General features: G+C 35.8%; 1 protein-coding gene across 1 annotated transcript in view; it reads left to right on the forward strand.

Annotated features, from left to right (window-relative positions):
* Positions 1 to 15,000, forward strand: part of LOC109102320 (WD repeat-containing protein 7-like) — a 276,531-nt gene that overhangs the window by 44,584 nt on the left and 216,947 nt on the right. Inside the window, 1 exon segment of the mRNA XM_042778494.1 lies at positions 2,023 to 2,133. Coding sequence (XP_042634428.1) covers positions 2,023 to 2,133 — 111 coding nt within the window.

Below are 15,000 nucleotides of genomic sequence, written 5' to 3' on the forward strand. Positions count from 1 at the left end.
ACACACACAGGGTGGAGGCAGTGGATGGATGGATGGCTGGATGGATGGATGGATGGATGGATGGATGGGGTTAACAAGGCCGGCTGGAAGCAGTGTGTCATGCTTGACACGGCCATTTGACCTTGCTGGAGCATCTCTGAATTATGAGCCGCTCTGTGTGTGTGTGTGTGCGTGTGAGTGTGTGTGTGTGTGTGTGTGTGTGTGTGTGTGTGTGTGTGTGTGTGTGTGTGTGTGTGTGTGTGTGTGTGTGTGTTGATATCACGCTGTGAAGTCGTCTTGTGTTTATATGCCTCACTGAAGACACACAAACCTCACGATCACAGCTCAAGCCATCAAAAGCCAACACGTGTGAACCGTCTGCATCACATCATTATCAAATCAAACAATTCAGTGACTTGCTATAATTAATGTTCATGATATTCGCTTCAGATGAAATGGTGTTTAACTTGTCTTTTTATTCGCTAAATTTGAAACTGGAACCTCAGAAGTGAGTGATTTGGAACATCTAATGTTGCGAGTATGTCTGTAACGATTTTAAATGTTACTTTTATGGTCAAATGGAATTTCTGTTTAAAAGTGATTTTTGTTCTCTTGGAGTTCGTTCTAGGATCTGGTTGCTTTGCATTGTGGGAAAATGCAATGTGTTGCTGTCCTTTATGTGATTCTGCCTTAGAATTTGGCCTAACGATGTGTTTTTGGTAATTTTGCTGCCTGTGTTTTGGAAAAGATTTTACTTAGGGGTCAAAAAAAATTAATCTTTCAAATAAACTAAATAAATGAAAAATAAACAACTAAACTTTTATATTTTTATATTTTTAAACTTAATTAATTTCATTGAATACAGGCAAGGCAGTTTTTTTTTTTTTTTAGTAAAGTAAATTAATATGAATTTTATTATATACCGGTAATAATTATCACTTAATAAAATTATAATAAAAAATAAAAACAATAGATTCAAAAATAAAAATATTAAAAACAATAAAAGCTAAATACAAATATAAACTATATAGGCATTAAAAAAACTAAGAAAAATTACAAAAACACAACAAAATGACCAAAGCTTTTACTAAAATTAAAGCTAAAACAGATATTATAAAAATTAATTAAAAATATTAATAAGTACTATAGTTGCTAATGCGACATGTATTTTTAATTTTAAGTTTTTAGTCTAATATTTATATATTTTTTTATTTCAGCCATATTTCAATGATTCAAAACGATTTTTAATAGTTTTAATTTTAGTTTAAGTAACACTGAATAAAATTTAGATTTTTTAAAAAAAGTTATTTGTTTTAAAATTTGTACAAAATTGGATACTTGTCACAATTACTGTATTTACACATGAAAAAGCCAGTCTTATTAATAAAAAAAATAAAATAAATAAAATTGACATAAAATGATGTCAGTGGTAATTCTCAATATATTCTGATTATTATAATGCTATATTTTACTTAAATCAGCTCAAATTAAAGACGCAAGTATAAATACTTAAAAATTTAGATTTTTTTCACATTACAGCAAAGATATTTTTTTTATTTTATTTATTAATTTTATAATTTTTTTATTAATTTTTATTTTACTTTTTAATTGAACAAATCTTCCGTTCGTGTGTGTTACAGTACTGCACACATCTCTCAAGCGTTGCCTTGTTTTTCTCTCTCTGAGTCTGTTCTGTCAGTCAGATCTCGATCAGTCTCTCAGACCGGTTTCTCTCTCCGTCGAGGCTTCGCAGGGGTCTGGAGGTCTCATTAATTAGCGCGCCGTCTAGATTAGCTCATCCTCACCTTTAAGCAGCATTGATTCACTTTAATGAAAACCTTATTTTAATTGGTAATTCCAGGATAAGCGCCGAATGAAGGCGTGGAGTGGAAACGGTGGCTGATGCTTAGTAAAGACTCGATAATGCAAAGCACCAATAAACCCTGATGAGCTTTTTAACCAGGTTTGAGGAAAAAAAGAGACAAGAAAAATGACACAATAACTTTGTTTTCACTTTGTGATTGGTTTGTGTGTTTGCAACAGGAACCGCCCCTGAAACCAGCCAGCTGGCCCCGCCCCCTGCAGAAGCCCCGCCCACCGAGACCAAAGCTCCAGAGGAGGAGCTGGATGTGACGGACGATGACATCACTGCAGGTACAGATGTTTTTCCCATTTCTCATTTCAGTGGCCTGGAGGATGGAAATATCTGACACACTCACACAGAGTTTCAACCTCTAATAATCTCCCATGATGCCCCACAAACATCATTACTCGACCCCAGAACAGCAAAGTTTTTTTTTTTCACTTTAGAACAAATCATAACGTTCAGGAACAGGTTTATTGTTGGCATATGTGCATTACTTTGAGGGCAGAAAATGCTGTTTTTTTAATTAATAACAATTTCAGTTTTTCTCTGTTCAGCTGTTTTTGTAATGACTCTAGAACCGAGGTTATTATAGTTAAAACTAAAACCCTTAAAAAATAAAAATGAACTGAAATAATCAGATTTGATTTGATTTATTTAGGTTTGATTTTTTTATTTAAGTTTGTTATTTTTATTGAGTTTTATTTTTTTTATTGAGTTTAATTTTATGGAATTAAATATGAATAAAATAAAAATATAGATATATTTTAAAAAAATTTAAATAATAAAAATGACAAAAACACACAACAAAATAACTGAAATGTTAACTAAAATGGAACTTAAAAAAAAAAAAAAAAAAATATATATATATATATATATATATATATATAATATAGGCGAGAGAGAGAGAGAGAGAGAGAGAGAGAGAGATAAACTAAAAAAAAAACTATTTCAGTGAAACAAAAATAACTCTTGTTTATTTTTTATTTTTTTTTACCAAAACACCAAACCTTGTTAATGAGTAATAGATGATATCAGACTAATTTTTCCAAAAAACTGTTGATTTTTCTACATTATACTATAATCTGGTCATTTTTTATACTGTAAAACTGTAGTATAAAACATTTTCATGTGCATAAGTTATATTGCTATTATACAGTGTGTGCGTGTGTGAAATATGTATGTATATACATTTATGCATTTAACAGACTTGTATCCAAAAAACAAGAAGAGGAACAAAAGCAATTCATCAAAGAGCCAACAATATTTGTAACATACAATGCCAGGCTTATTAGACAACTAGATTAGGATATATATATTAGATTAAGACATGTACGATATGCTCAAAACTGGTCTTTATTAATCTGTAAAGACGCAGGGTTTTAGTAAGACTGTGTGTGTGAGACTCAGGCAGCACTCAACTGATTTAATTCTGCAGAATACATGGAAGAACAATGTCAGTAAGAGAAAAATGAGAGCAGAAAATGATAAATCGTCAAGCATGTCTGTGTTATTGACTGGATGAGGAGAGACGATGCTGCCTTTCAGCAGAGCTGCAAACAGTGATTGCTTTACAGACTCGTGTGTGTGTGTGTGTGTGTGTGTGTGTGTGTGTGTGTGTGTGTTGTGTAGAGTTGGTTTGGTTTTTGTTTTTGTTTTTTTTTCTTTTTGTTTGTTGTGTTCAGTATTTTTGTTTTTAAATGCAAATGCTCTTGAAAATTGCATCAGTTCACTACAGTAAACTATGAAATCCATTTTTTTTTTCCTAAATTCCGTTTACATTTTTTAAAATTAATTACCGTTTTAATTTTCTGGATTCTGTTTTTTCTTCCGTTTTAATTTTTCTCGACTCCTTTTTAATAGTTAAATTAAATGTTATTTATCAAAAAGCATGTCTAATTAATTAAAATCGCGAAACTTATACATTTTCACATCAATTTATTAAAAGTCAAACAAAAATTGCATGTTTAGGTCCCTATTTAATGTTTAATTTTTTTCTCACCATATTTTTATTGTTACCAAATTCTGTTTTAGCATGTCTAAGTATTTGAATGCATAAAAAAACTTAATTTATTCTTTTTTTTCCCCTTAAAGTAGCCTTATGAATTTTTTTTACTCAGAAATTCTGTGTTGTGGATTTGAATTCTTCTGGTTATCAAATGAAGGCATAAAATATTAATTTCATTTATCTTTTAATGATTGAAAATTAAGCAGACTTTATTTTTGGTAAACAGGGGATTTACTATTAAAATTAAAACATGGAAGAAATGTTGTGTGATTATTCCTTTGTTTCATTTTAGCAGCAGTACTAGTAATACATTCTACTGAAAAATAGTAATAGGCACAATGTCTTCAAATCAAACCGGACTTTTATTTTGACGGGTTGCTGTGAATACCTTTACAGTTTTACTCAAATCAAACGGTCAAAAGCTCATGAAGTGACTCTCAGAGCATTTCTGGAGATGTTCTTCATGTATTTACGTCCTCATTTAGTGTGACGACAGATGCTGAAAACACTGCGAGCGTCACGCACGCTTCAGTGTGTGTGTGTGTGTGTGTGTAAACCGCGCGTCTGCGCCATTCATTAACATTGTTTAGCAGAGTATGGAGGATTATTATTTATTTATATTTTTTTTGACTTTTGCGGCTTAATATTTACAGATACTAGTCCATATCACGATTTGATTTTCTTTCAGCAAAAACTCCTTAGAGCTGTTTACACTGTGAAATAAATCTCTTATTCACATCATATCTGCACTTTGTTCTTTACAATGAGAGAATTCAGTATTTAGTGAATTTCAGTGAATTCTACAGAATTGTGTGTGATTGGCAGGGTTGTTATTAGGGTTGGGAACCGAGAACCGGTTCTTATTCAGAACCGGTTCTGTTTTTTGAAAAGAATCTGAGTTTTGGTTAATTTATAGGTTTTGGTTCCAAAAACGGTTCTGGTGCGACAGCAGCCTTGCGCTGGTGTTTCTGACGATTCGGCGTTTCCCGTAAAGGATGTCACAAACCAAATAACAGAAACGTCACCCTGCCTCTTTAATTACTGAGCACATTTTTTTTCTAATGGAAGCACACTCCACAGAACACGCGCACCGCGTCAGGTCTTTAACTGCCGAAATACATGTTTTCCTACGACTGTACTGCACTCGCGCCTTTGATAACTGTGCACATGGTTTTGTCTGACTGTACATGTACCGGCAGCGTGCAGCAACTGCCGCCACTAAATTACATTATATTTGTCCCATATTCTCATTAATATACATATTGACTTCAACTTGGACCACTTGATAAATAGAATGCTATTTTTATGTAACAATGAGGGTTAGATTATTTAGTGTACAGGTTGTTTCAAGAGTGCTAAACAAAGTGATAGAAAATATTTATTCTCATGCATTTAATTGTTTTTTTATGTGGAAATGAGTGTTTGATTATTTAGTTTTCATGACTGCATTATTATATGTAAAATAGGGGCTTTATGGAGTGTGTGTATACATGGTTATAAGAATAACAGTTTATATTTCATTAATTTAGGGAAATGAACAAGTGTCTCAGCCCTCAAGGGACTATTTGGCCAACTTTATTCCTGCTTGAAAAGCAAAATGTTATTGATAGTGTAAAAAACATCAACTTTGAAGCATATGCTGATTGATGGACTTGCATTACTCAACATTACTTACTACCTTGCAGCAAAACTTCATTCAATGAAGGTAAAATAGTAAAAAAAAAAAAACATAGTAATAGTTTATTTAAATGGAATCGGAACCAGAAAATTTGTATACTGTAATATATATGTTGAATTTTGACATTGACAACCTTTAAATTAAGTTGACAGTAAGTAACAGTATTGAGCATTGAGTATTTGAGTATTGTTCATTTTTCCTTACCACTATTTTTTTAATAGTTGTTTAATGATTTTAATGGAACCGGAATCGGAACCGGAACCGTTAGGCGGAACCGGAACCAGAAAATGTCTAACGATTCCCAACCCTAGTTATTATCATTAAATAAAGCTATTAAAACATTTTTTTACTAATTGAAATAGAGTTGAAAGAAAATATGATATAAATTTTAGATTAAAAATTAGAAAGCTTCCAAGTCGAAGCACTAAAATTATAAAATAAATGAAAAAAAAAGTAAAGTAATCTGAGCAGATCTGAATGTTATGACATGAATTGACACTTTTCATTAATTCTCACATTTCAGTTTAATTTCTACAGCTTTCATAGACTGAATTTTTAACCCCCTTATCTTGAATTTGTGGGGCGTTTTTGTTCATTTTGGAGACTGTGTTAATGTGTTATTTTTTTTTATATTTTGAAATTTTTTCATTTCTTCTTTTCTGTTCATATGTACAGATTACAGCTTCATCTCTTGATGTCTTGTAATGTAAGTTTTAGTAGTAAAAGAGAAGCGTGAGTAGAGCATGTGGGAGAAGCGGTCAGTCTTAAAAGCAGCTCGCTGTCATATTAGGAGCTGGAGAGGTCAGAGGTCAGAGTGATTCCACCCCCAACTCGGATGTCATGATGTGGGCGGAGCTTCTTCTAGTCCAGAAGGAGCAGAACAGTCGTGTGTGTTTTCATTTGTGTTGTGATCGCTTGTTTTTTCTGTGAATATATGCTGTGCGTGTGTGTGTATGTGTGTGTGTGTGTGTGTGTGCCCGTCTAATATTTCCCAGGACGGATGAGTCGTCCACCTGATCATGACAGAGATGGAAAACTCCTCGGCGAGTGCAGAATTCAGCTCTTAAATGCATCATCAGTCTGCAAACACACAATCATGTTAGCGCTGCGTAACCTCTTTACAAATACATGATCATTTTACAAACGTGACAGCGCAGACGCACCGCGCTTAGTCTCTGTCTCAGAACGGCTCGACGCGTTCACTCAGAGCACAGAGCGAAAGGAAGGAGACGAGAAGAGCACTGCAGCCTCTCAGAGGTCAGAGGTCAGAGGTGATGAGACCTGTCAGGCTCTTCTCTTGGCTTGTTTCTTTATTTCCTTTCTTTCATGTTTTTATATCACCTCGTCTCGTCTTATATCTTCTCCTCTGTTTTCATTTTTCTTCAGATCTCTTCATGTCTTTTCTCGTCTCATCTCATCTTGTATCTTATCTTTTGATTTGCTTTTTCACTTCACTTCACACCATCTATTTATGTCTCATCTCTTCTCATCTTGTAGCTTCTCGCGTTGTCTTCTTGATTTTGATTTGTTTCTTCACTTGTTTTCTTCTGTCATCTCTTTGTCTCATCTTGTCTGTTCTGTTCTTCTCTTCTCTTTTCTTTAATTTCTTCTGTCATCTCTTCGTGTCTCTTTTCACCTTGTCTCATCTCTTTTTATCTCATAGCTTCTCTTTTGATTTGTTTCTTCACTTCTTCCATCTTTTCATGTCTCTTCTCTTCTTGTCTCTCCTTTTCTCTTCATGTGACGTCTTGTTTTAATTTCTTCTCGTCATGTCTCATCATCTTGTCTCTTCCCTTCCATTCTCTTCTGTTCATGTCACATTTCATCTAGTCTCATCTTGTTTCATCTCTTCTCTTCTCTTCATGTCATGTCTCTTCTCTTTTCTGTCACATCTCATCTTGTCTCGTCTTTTCTCGTCTCATCTCTTCTCCGCTCTTCTCTGTCTCATCTCGTCTTTTCTTCTCTTTTTTGTTTCTTTTATGTTTTTTTTTGTCTTGTCTCGTTTTTTTCTCTTCTCTGTGACATATCATCTCATCTTATCTTGTCTCTTCTCTTCTCTGTCACGTCTCGTCTCATCTCTTCTTCTCTGTCACGTCTCGTCTCAACGTTTATCATATCATGTCTTTTCTGTCTCGTCTTTTCTCATCCCTTCTCTTCTCATGTCTCGCTCTTCTCTTCTCTATGTCATGTCTTGTCTCGTCTTTGCTTCTCTCATCTCTTCTCTTCTCTGTCACATATCGTCTCGTCATTTCTCATCTCTTCTCTTCTCTATGTCACGTCTTGTCTCATCTTTGCTTGTCTCATCTCTTCTCTTCTCATGTCACGTCTCATCTCGTCTTTGCTCGTCTCATCTCATCTCTTCTCTGTGACATATCATCTCATCTTATCTTGTCTCTTCTCTTCTCTGTCACGTCTCGTCTCAACGTTTATCATATCGTGTCTTTTCTGTCTCGTCTTTTCTCATCTCTTCTCTTCTCATGTCTCGCTCTTCTCTTCTCTATGTCACGTCTTGTCTCATCTTTGCTTGTCTCATCTCTTCTCTGTCACATATCGTCTCGTCTTATTTCGTCTTTTCTCATCTTGTCTCTTCTCTATGTCATGTCTTGTCTCTTTTCTGTTCTGTCACGTCTCGTCTCGATGTTTATCATATCGTATCTTTTCTGTCTCATCTTTTCTTGTCTCTTCTCTTCTCTATGTCACGTCTTATCTGTTTTTTTTTATGTCACGTCTCATCTCGTCCCTTCTCATCTCTTCTCTTCTCTTCTTATGTCTCTTATCTTCTCTATGTCACGTCTCGTCTCATCTTTGCTTGTCTCATCTCTTCTGTTCTCTGTCACATATCGTCTTAACTTATTTCGTCTTTTCTCATCTCGTCTCTTCTCTATGTCATGTCTTGTCTCTTTTCTGTTCTGTCTCGTCTCGATGTTTATCATACCGTATCTTTTCTGTCTCGTCTTTTCTTGTCTCTTCTCTTCTCTCCTCTTCTCTTCTTACAGTATGTCTCTTCTCTTCTCTATGTCACGTCTTATCTGTTTTTTTTCTGTCACGTCTCATCTCGTCCCTTCTCATCTCTCCTCTTCTCTTCTTATGTCTCTTATCTTCTCTATGTCACGTCTGGTCATGTCTCATCTCATCATTTCTCGTCTATTCTCTTCTCTATGTCACGTCTCGTCTCTTCTCTTTTCTTCTTTGTCTTGTCTTGTCTTTTTTCTCGTCTCTTCTCTTCTGATGTCTCGTCTCTTCTCTTTTCTTGTCTGTCACGTCTCACCTCGTCTTGTCTTTTCTCGTCTCATCTCTTCTCTTCTCATGTCACATCTCGTCATGTTTCTTGTCTTCTTTTCATGTTGCATCTCTTTTTTTTCTTTCCGTGTTATTTTATTTTTTTTTTTTGTTTTTTTTTTTTTTTTTGTTTTATTTTATTTTCCTTTCTCTTCCATTTTGATTTGTTTCTTCACTACTTTTCTTTTCTTATCTCTTCATGTCTCATCATTTCATCATCTCACCTATAATCTCACCTCATCTCCTCAGTTCTCTTGTCTCGCAATATCTCATCTCTCTTCTCATCTGTTCATTAATCATCTCGTCTCATGTTTTCTCGCCCTCTTGTGCGGTGTTTCTTCAGTATTATTTATATTAAATAACTATTATACTATTATACTATTGCAGTGTTTTTTATATTTCAAATTATCATTAATTTTAAATGATCAGATTTAATTGTGATTTCACTTTTTAATAATTTTGTTATGTGCTTTTTGTTATTTTTATTATATTTTTTTAAAAATCTCATATTCTGAATGCAGGATTTTAGTTTTTATCTGTCAGATTTCTTTCCTTAAAGGTTATGCTCATGTGGTGTTATGACCTTTGACCCCCACAAACGCCCTAGATTGTTTTCTTTTAACAGCCCGTAGATCAGCTACAGCTAAAACCACCTCATGACAGATTTAGCCCATGTATTTGTGTTCAGTGTGTTCATCAGAAGGTTTTCCATTGACTTTATGAGTTTGTGAGGGAGTGTTTGACCTCAGGCTGTTCTGGTTCCTCGTAAAATGAACAGTGACTCAATAAGAGCCCAAATAAATGAAAAATAAGCAGTGATTCCAGCAGCTGCATCATCAAACATGATTCCTTCAAGAGCATCAAACTGAACACCTTCTGTTTGTCTGTTTGCAAACAGCAGTTTCTCCAGACTTAAGAATTTTAACATCTATAAAACCAAGTTTCGGTTCTTTTATACCAGCTTTCTTTTCTTCCTGCCCTTAAATAGTCATACTAAGGAAACCCGGACTTCATTGTTTTTTATGAAGTGATTTTGCAGTTTATTGATCTCTAGTAAGTTAGACCCTTGAACTTTGCCGTTTGGTTTAATGTTCTTCGAGGAATTGTGTGTGTTGATGCATCAAAATTCGGAAACTGACTATGCAGAAGCATGAATGGGCAGATTGAGTGCACTGTTCCTTTAAGAATGACCTCATGTGTTCAGCGCTTGATCTAGATTCATATCGGATGGTGGAGATGATGATGATGTCATAACGGTGCAGTAACGTTCATAAGACAGAGAACAGACTCCAAGATCATTAAACACATGAAAATTAATAATTCAGCACAGCGGAGCCACACTGGGGAAATTCAGCTAGGGACATACAGATGTTAAAAATTCAGCTTTGATGTTCAGAGCAAAACCTGTGTCCTGAACCTGGTGAAGAGATTGAGAGCTTACAGGAAACTGAGAGAGGAGCGGGGTTTAGTAGAATTATTTGTGGTGTTTTGAGTGATTGTTGCTCTACTAAACAAAGGTGTACAGTTTTTTTTTATTTTTTATTTTATTTTTTATGTGAGTTGCTATGTGGGTGCTGTGGTATATTGAGTGTGTGTTCTGAGGGTTTAGGCTGTTACTATGCAGTTGCTAGGGTGTTCTGAGTGTTTAGGCTGTTACTATGCAGTTGCTATGGTGTTCTGAGTGTTTAGGCCGTTACTATGCAGTTGCTAGGGTGTTCTGAGTGTTTATGCCATTACTGTGCAGTTGCTAGGGTGTTCTGAGTGTTTATGCCGTTACTGTGCAGTTGCTAGGGTGTTCTGAGTGTTTAGGCAGTAACTATGGAGTTGCTAGGGTGTTCTGAGTGTTTAGGCAGTTACTATGCAGTTGCTAGGGTGTTTATTTGTTTTTGTGCCGTTACTGTGCAGTTGCTAGGGTGTTCTGAGTGTTTTATGCCGTTACTGCATGCAGTTTTGCTAGGTGTGTTCTGAGGGTTTAGGCTGTTACTATGCAGTTGCTAGGGTGTTCTGAGTGTTTAGGCTGTTACTATGCAGTTGCTATGGTGTTCTGAGTGTTTAGGCCGTTACTATGCAGTTGCTAGGGTGTTCTGAGTGTTTAGGCAGTAACTATGGAGTTGCTAGGGTGTTCTGAGTGTTTAGGCAGTAACTATGGAGTTGCTAGGGTGTTCTGAGTGTTTATGCCGTTACTATGCAGTTGCTAGGGTGTTCTGAGTGTTTAGGCAGTATGGAGTTGCTAGGGTGTTCTGAGTGTTTAGGCAGTAACTATGGAGTTGCTAGGGTGTTCTGAGTGTTTAGGCAGTTACTATGCAGTTGCTAGGGTGTTCTGAGTGTTTAGGCAGTAACTATGCAGTTGCTAGGGTGTTCTGAGTGTTTAGGCAGTAACTATGGAGTTGCTAGGGTGTTCTGAGTGTTTAGGCAGTTACTATGCAGTTGCTAGGGTGTTCAGAGTGTTAAGGCAGTTACTATGCAGTTGCTAGGGTGTTCTGAGTGTTTTAGGACATGTACACACACACACACACAAGTGTTTTCTGACATTTTCTAAACTTTAAAACTTGGTGTTTGAGGTTTGATAGTTGTTGCTGTAGTTTTTATCGGGATTGTACTGGTTCTCATACGAGTGAAGAATCCATAGGGAATGTACTCGGTTACTAACATAAGCTCGGTTCCCTGAGATACAGGAACGAGTACTGCGTAACTAGCCGTGCTATGCAGCTGCGCGACTCAGTCGTCAGTTCAGTCGAAGTTACCTGAGGATCCTGTGGCAACTGCACTACTGAGCTTCTTTTATTGGCAGGATGTTTTTGTGTGGTAAATAAACCCTGAAACAGCCCAGAGAGCAGGAAGGCCTTTCCCGTTGGGGTTTAGGGGGTAACAGGGGGTGGGGGGGGGGGCAGGAGGGGATGACAGATGGTCCTGCTCGGGTACAACTCGCACACACACACACACACAGAAGTTAATAGACGCTTTTTTGACTGATTGGACAAAGTTGAACACCAGCTAGTGTTGACTACACACAGAGAGAATGCACCTGCTCACACACACATTTATCTAGTTAAATAGTCATATCCTAGCCTTTGATTATTTTGTATAAATTTTTTTATTGATTGGGCTATAATGTTTTTTTTTTTTTTTTTTACCCTATAAGATTTTTTTTTCTTTTTACATTTTTAGAATTTTTTTTAAATTCTTATTGCCCATTTAATTTTATTATTTTTTTTAACCATTTTATTACTCTTTTACTTATTTTTCTCTTGTATCTCAAGATTTTTATTCAAATTTCATCACATATATTTAATTGTTTTTTGCATATTCTTCGCATGTATTCCATGATTTTTGTCATATTTTACAGATATATTTAAATTTTTTTGTTCATATTTTAACCCATATTGTTTTAAATTTCCTACATATATTTTTTACATATTTCCCCTTTTATATTTTCATATATTTTCCCATATTGTTTTCCTATTTTCCCCCATATATTTTTTTGCATATTTCTCTCCATATTTGTCTTTCATAATTTCCCCCATATCTTTATTATTTTGTCATTTTACCCATAATTGATTTCATTATTTTTCTAACTGAATGCATCCCTAGATGTGCCCCCAGCAGTGTGTGTGTGTGTGTGTGTGTGTGTGTAAACAGATGGGACTAAAGTCAAGTGAGTTGTCTGAAGAAGTTGTTTATTGATCTTTTTTTCCTTATCTCTTTCTCTTTGTCTTTGTTTCCTTCTTTCCATGCATCCTCTCTTTCTGAATTGCTTCCATGCAGCAAAAAAGGTAAAAGAGCAAAGGATAAAATTAGATTGCAGAACTGATTGATCGGCTGTGTGTGTGTGTGTGAGTTCAGGTCGGTTTCGTTCAGTGCTTCTGTTGCGTTTGCACTCTGGTTTACTGATGACATCAGCACTCGCTCTGAAACTTCCCTGTTTTAAAGTGGCCTGACTGAACTCTGCCACTCACTTCTCTCGGATTCTTAAAGGGATAGTTCACCCAAAACTCTGTCATTAGGGTTAGGGTTCAAATTAAAATTGTGAGTATTTACGCTCATGTGGTTCCAAACCTACATGAGTTTCTATCTTACGTGGAACGTAGAAGTGAGATGTTCAGCAGAATGTTCACGCTGCTCTTTTCGTACAGTGAAAGTGAATGGGGACCGCTGTTCTGAACACCTGAAAACTACTTCAGATGACTTTATTCCAGATCTTCTGAGCTCATACATTAGCAGCACAAACGTTCTTCTGAATTTCTACTTTTTCTGAGAAAGAAAGTAAGTCATGCATGTTTGGAACGAGCGCATGAGTACATGATGTTTTCATTTTTGGGTGGACTGACCTTCGAAGCGAGCAAGAAAACACCTGATCTCACAAAAGCGTCTTTCTCTCTCTCTCTCAAATCACTTAATCGCAGTAACATCCTCAAAGAGCCATCATGGCTTCAGAGGGGATTGTCTTGCTTTTCTGTTCTCAAGGCTGTTTGCTTTGAGCCGCTCGATCATCTTTTGTAAATGTTAAATGGCGTGAGCTTCTGAATGTGATTCTTTAGAGTGTGATGGTCTGTTTTATGATTCCCAGTTTTGATGCTGCAGGTTGTATTGAAGTCTGAGCGCTTAGGCCAGACCGGACCAAACCAGACTACACCAGACCAGCCCGGTAGTCTCTGTGATATTGACCATATCCTCAGTTTATGTAGTCTTCATATCTGCAGAGTCTCGTCTGTCTCTCTGATGCTGGAAGCCACAGAATCGATCTCAGACACAACCCCACCGGCGCTTTTCACTCCCTTAAACGGCCACTTACATTCCAGTTTTAATGGAATCCGCTTGTGTGTGTGTGTGTGTGTGTGTGTGTGTGTGTGTGTGTGTGTGTGTGTGTGTCAAACAAGGAAAATAGACACTTTATATGCGAGACTAAGGACTGTGTTTGCCACTCAGACAACCTGAGAGACTAAAGAGACTAAAGCAGGTCACTGCTGAACCAGTGGAGCTCTGAGGAACGTGCATGTGTTTAACCAGCAGGGGGCGCTAACAGCGGTCAAACTAGCAAGTGATGTACTGTATGATGTGTTGTCCTTGCTTTAAAAAAAACAAACTTGCTAGTAAATTTCACAAACAGTTACAAAGAAACTGCATGTAACATATTGAATTAAATGTTGAATGTTTAAATGTGAAATTAAATGTAAAATATTTTTCTTGTTTTATTCAAATTTTTAAAAATAATTTTTTAACCATGCAGTAATCACAGCATATTTTTTTTTTTTAAATGTCAAATAATTGGTTCATAATCATAGTGATGTGTGCTATTTTCATTTGTTTTTGTTCGTGCATTGTAATGAATCAGCATGATTTGGCATTTTTTAATTAAAAATTAAAAGTTAATTAATTGTTAATACTCAAAATATTTTTATTCAGCAAAGACACAATAAATAATACTTTTATTCATCAAGGATGCATTAAATTAATGAAAAGTGACAGTAAAGATACAGTAAAGATATAATGTGACAAATCTATTTCAAATAAATGCTATTTTGAACTTTCTATTCATCTGTGAATCCTGAAAAATAAAATGTATCACACAAATGTTTCCACAAAAATATTGTGCAGCACAACTGTTTTCAACATTGATAATAATCAGAAATGTTTCTTGAGCAGCAAATCAGCATATTAGAATGATTTCTGAAGATCATGTGACACTGAAGACTGGAGTAATGATGCTGAAAATACAGCTGCACATCACAGAAATACATTACAGTTTAACAGAGATTCACATAGAAAACAGCTGTTTTACATTAAAATAATATTTCACTGTTTTTACAGTATTTTTGATCAAGTAAATGCAGCCTTGATGAGCAGGAGAGAAATCATACTGTCCTCAAACGTCTGAATGTGATTCTTTAGAGTGTGATGGTTTGTTTTATGATTCCCAGTTTTGATGCTGCATGTTGTATTGAAGTCTGAGCGCTTAGGCCAGACCGGACCAAACCAGACTACACCAGACCAGTAGTCTCTGTGATATTGACTATATCCTCAGTTTATGTAGTGTTCATATCTGCAGAGTCTCGTCTGTCTCTCTGATGCTGGAAGCCACAGAATCGATCTCAGCCACAACCCCACCGGTGCTTTACCTTACTGGAAGATGGTGGGACGTCTGTCCCTCACACACACACACACACACACACACACACACACACACACACACAC

The sequence above is a fragment of the Cyprinus carpio genome, chromosome A21 (assembly GCF_018340385.1).
Source record: "Cyprinus carpio isolate SPL01 chromosome A21, ASM1834038v1, whole genome shotgun sequence".
Classification (NCBI taxonomy): domain Eukaryota; kingdom Metazoa; phylum Chordata; class Actinopteri; order Cypriniformes; family Cyprinidae; genus Cyprinus; species Cyprinus carpio.